The sequence below is a fragment of the Mandrillus leucophaeus genome, unplaced genomic scaffold (assembly GCF_000951045.1).
Source record: "Mandrillus leucophaeus isolate KB7577 unplaced genomic scaffold, Mleu.le_1.0 Scaffold74, whole genome shotgun sequence".
Classification (NCBI taxonomy): domain Eukaryota; kingdom Metazoa; phylum Chordata; class Mammalia; order Primates; family Cercopithecidae; genus Mandrillus; species Mandrillus leucophaeus.
In genome coordinates, this window is record NW_012108030.1 from 3316679 (window position 1) to 3318091 (window position 1413).

Below are 1413 nucleotides of genomic sequence, written 5' to 3' on the forward strand. Positions count from 1 at the left end.
AAAAAAAAAAAAAAAAAAAAGGAAGGAAATTTAAAAAAACCTTCTTCTACAGAACAAAGCACATTTTGGTGTCAGGCATGGTGGCTCACGCCTGTAATCCTAGCACTTTGGGAGGCTGAGGTGGGCAGATCACCTGAAGTCAGGAGTTCAAGACCAGCCTGGCCAACATGGTGAAATCCTATCTCTACTAGAAAAAAAATACAAAATTGGCCGGGCATGGTGGCTCATGCCTGTAATCCCAGCACTTTGGGAGGCTGAGGTGGGCGGATCACCTGAGGTCGAGTTTGAGACCAGCCTAACCAACATGGAGAAACCCCATCTCTGCTAAAAATTAGCCAGGTGTGGTGGTGCAAGCCTATAATCCCAGCTACTTGGGACGCTGAGGCAGGAGAATTGCTTGAACCTGGGAGGTGGAGAGTGCAGTGAGCCAAGATCACACCACTGCTCTCCAGCCTAGGCGACTGAGGGAGACTATATCTCAAAAAAAAAAAAAGAAAAATAAATTGTATAGGGTGGGGCACAGTGACTGTCTGAGGGAAGGCTGGGGGCCTGGACCCCAAATGCGAGCACAGGGAGGGGGAGGCCAGACGAGGAGAGATCAGACCCCAGGGGTCTGAGAGTGGAGGTGGGAAAGGTCACCCTCCCCTGACCTGTGCTTGTGGCCTGGGTTCCCTGGCAAGATGCTGGAGAGCCAGGTGACTGCCTGCCCCAAGATCTGTGCTGGGAAGCAGGACCGGAACCAGAAGACTGGGTTCCCGGAAGGGTGTGGGGGGCAGGGTTCCCCAGCCGCCGCTCACAGCAATCACGATGTCCCTCATGTGAGGGAACTCCTCGGGGTGCAGGAAGGCCGTCAGCTCCTCCCGAGTGGCCATCGAGTCCCCATCCTGGTCGGCCACCCGGAAACGCCGCTCGTCCCGAGCCAGCATCTTTTTGTAGGTCTCTGCGTCCTCCACGTCATGGAATTCTTCACCTGGGGAAGGAAAGGTCTCAGTGAGATGAGCCTTAATGGAGGAAACGCCAAGCAGGTTAAAACAAAGTAAATCCTACTGGACTACAAATATTTCTGTGGAGTTAATAATAAGTATATATCAATAGGCTGGACGCGGTGTCTCACGCCTGTAATCCCAACACTTTGGGAGGCTGAGGCTGGCGGATCACTTGAGGTCAGGAGTTCGAGACCAGCCTGGCCAACATGATGAAACCCCATCTCTACTAAAAACACAAAATTAGCCTGTAATCCCAGCTACTTGAGAGGCTGAGGCAGGAGAATAGCTTGAACCTGGGAGGCGGAGGTTGCAGTGAGCCGAGACTGCGCCATTGCGCTCCAGCCTGGGCAACAAGAGCGAAACTCCCTCTAAAAAAAAGTATATATCGATACTTTATATATAATTTTTATGTATATTTATTATATAA

General features: G+C 51.3%; 1 protein-coding gene across 1 annotated transcript in view; it reads right to left on the minus strand.

Moving 5' to 3' along the window:
* Positions 1-1413, minus strand: part of RCN3 (reticulocalbin 3, EF-hand calcium binding domain) — a 26738-nt gene that overhangs the window by 20298 nt on the left and 5027 nt on the right. Inside the window, exon 3 of the mRNA XM_011966075.1 lies at positions 798-1001. Within this exon, the coding sequence (XP_011821465.1) occupies positions 798-1001 (204 nt within the window). The remainder of the gene's footprint in view (positions 1-797; positions 1002-1413) is intronic.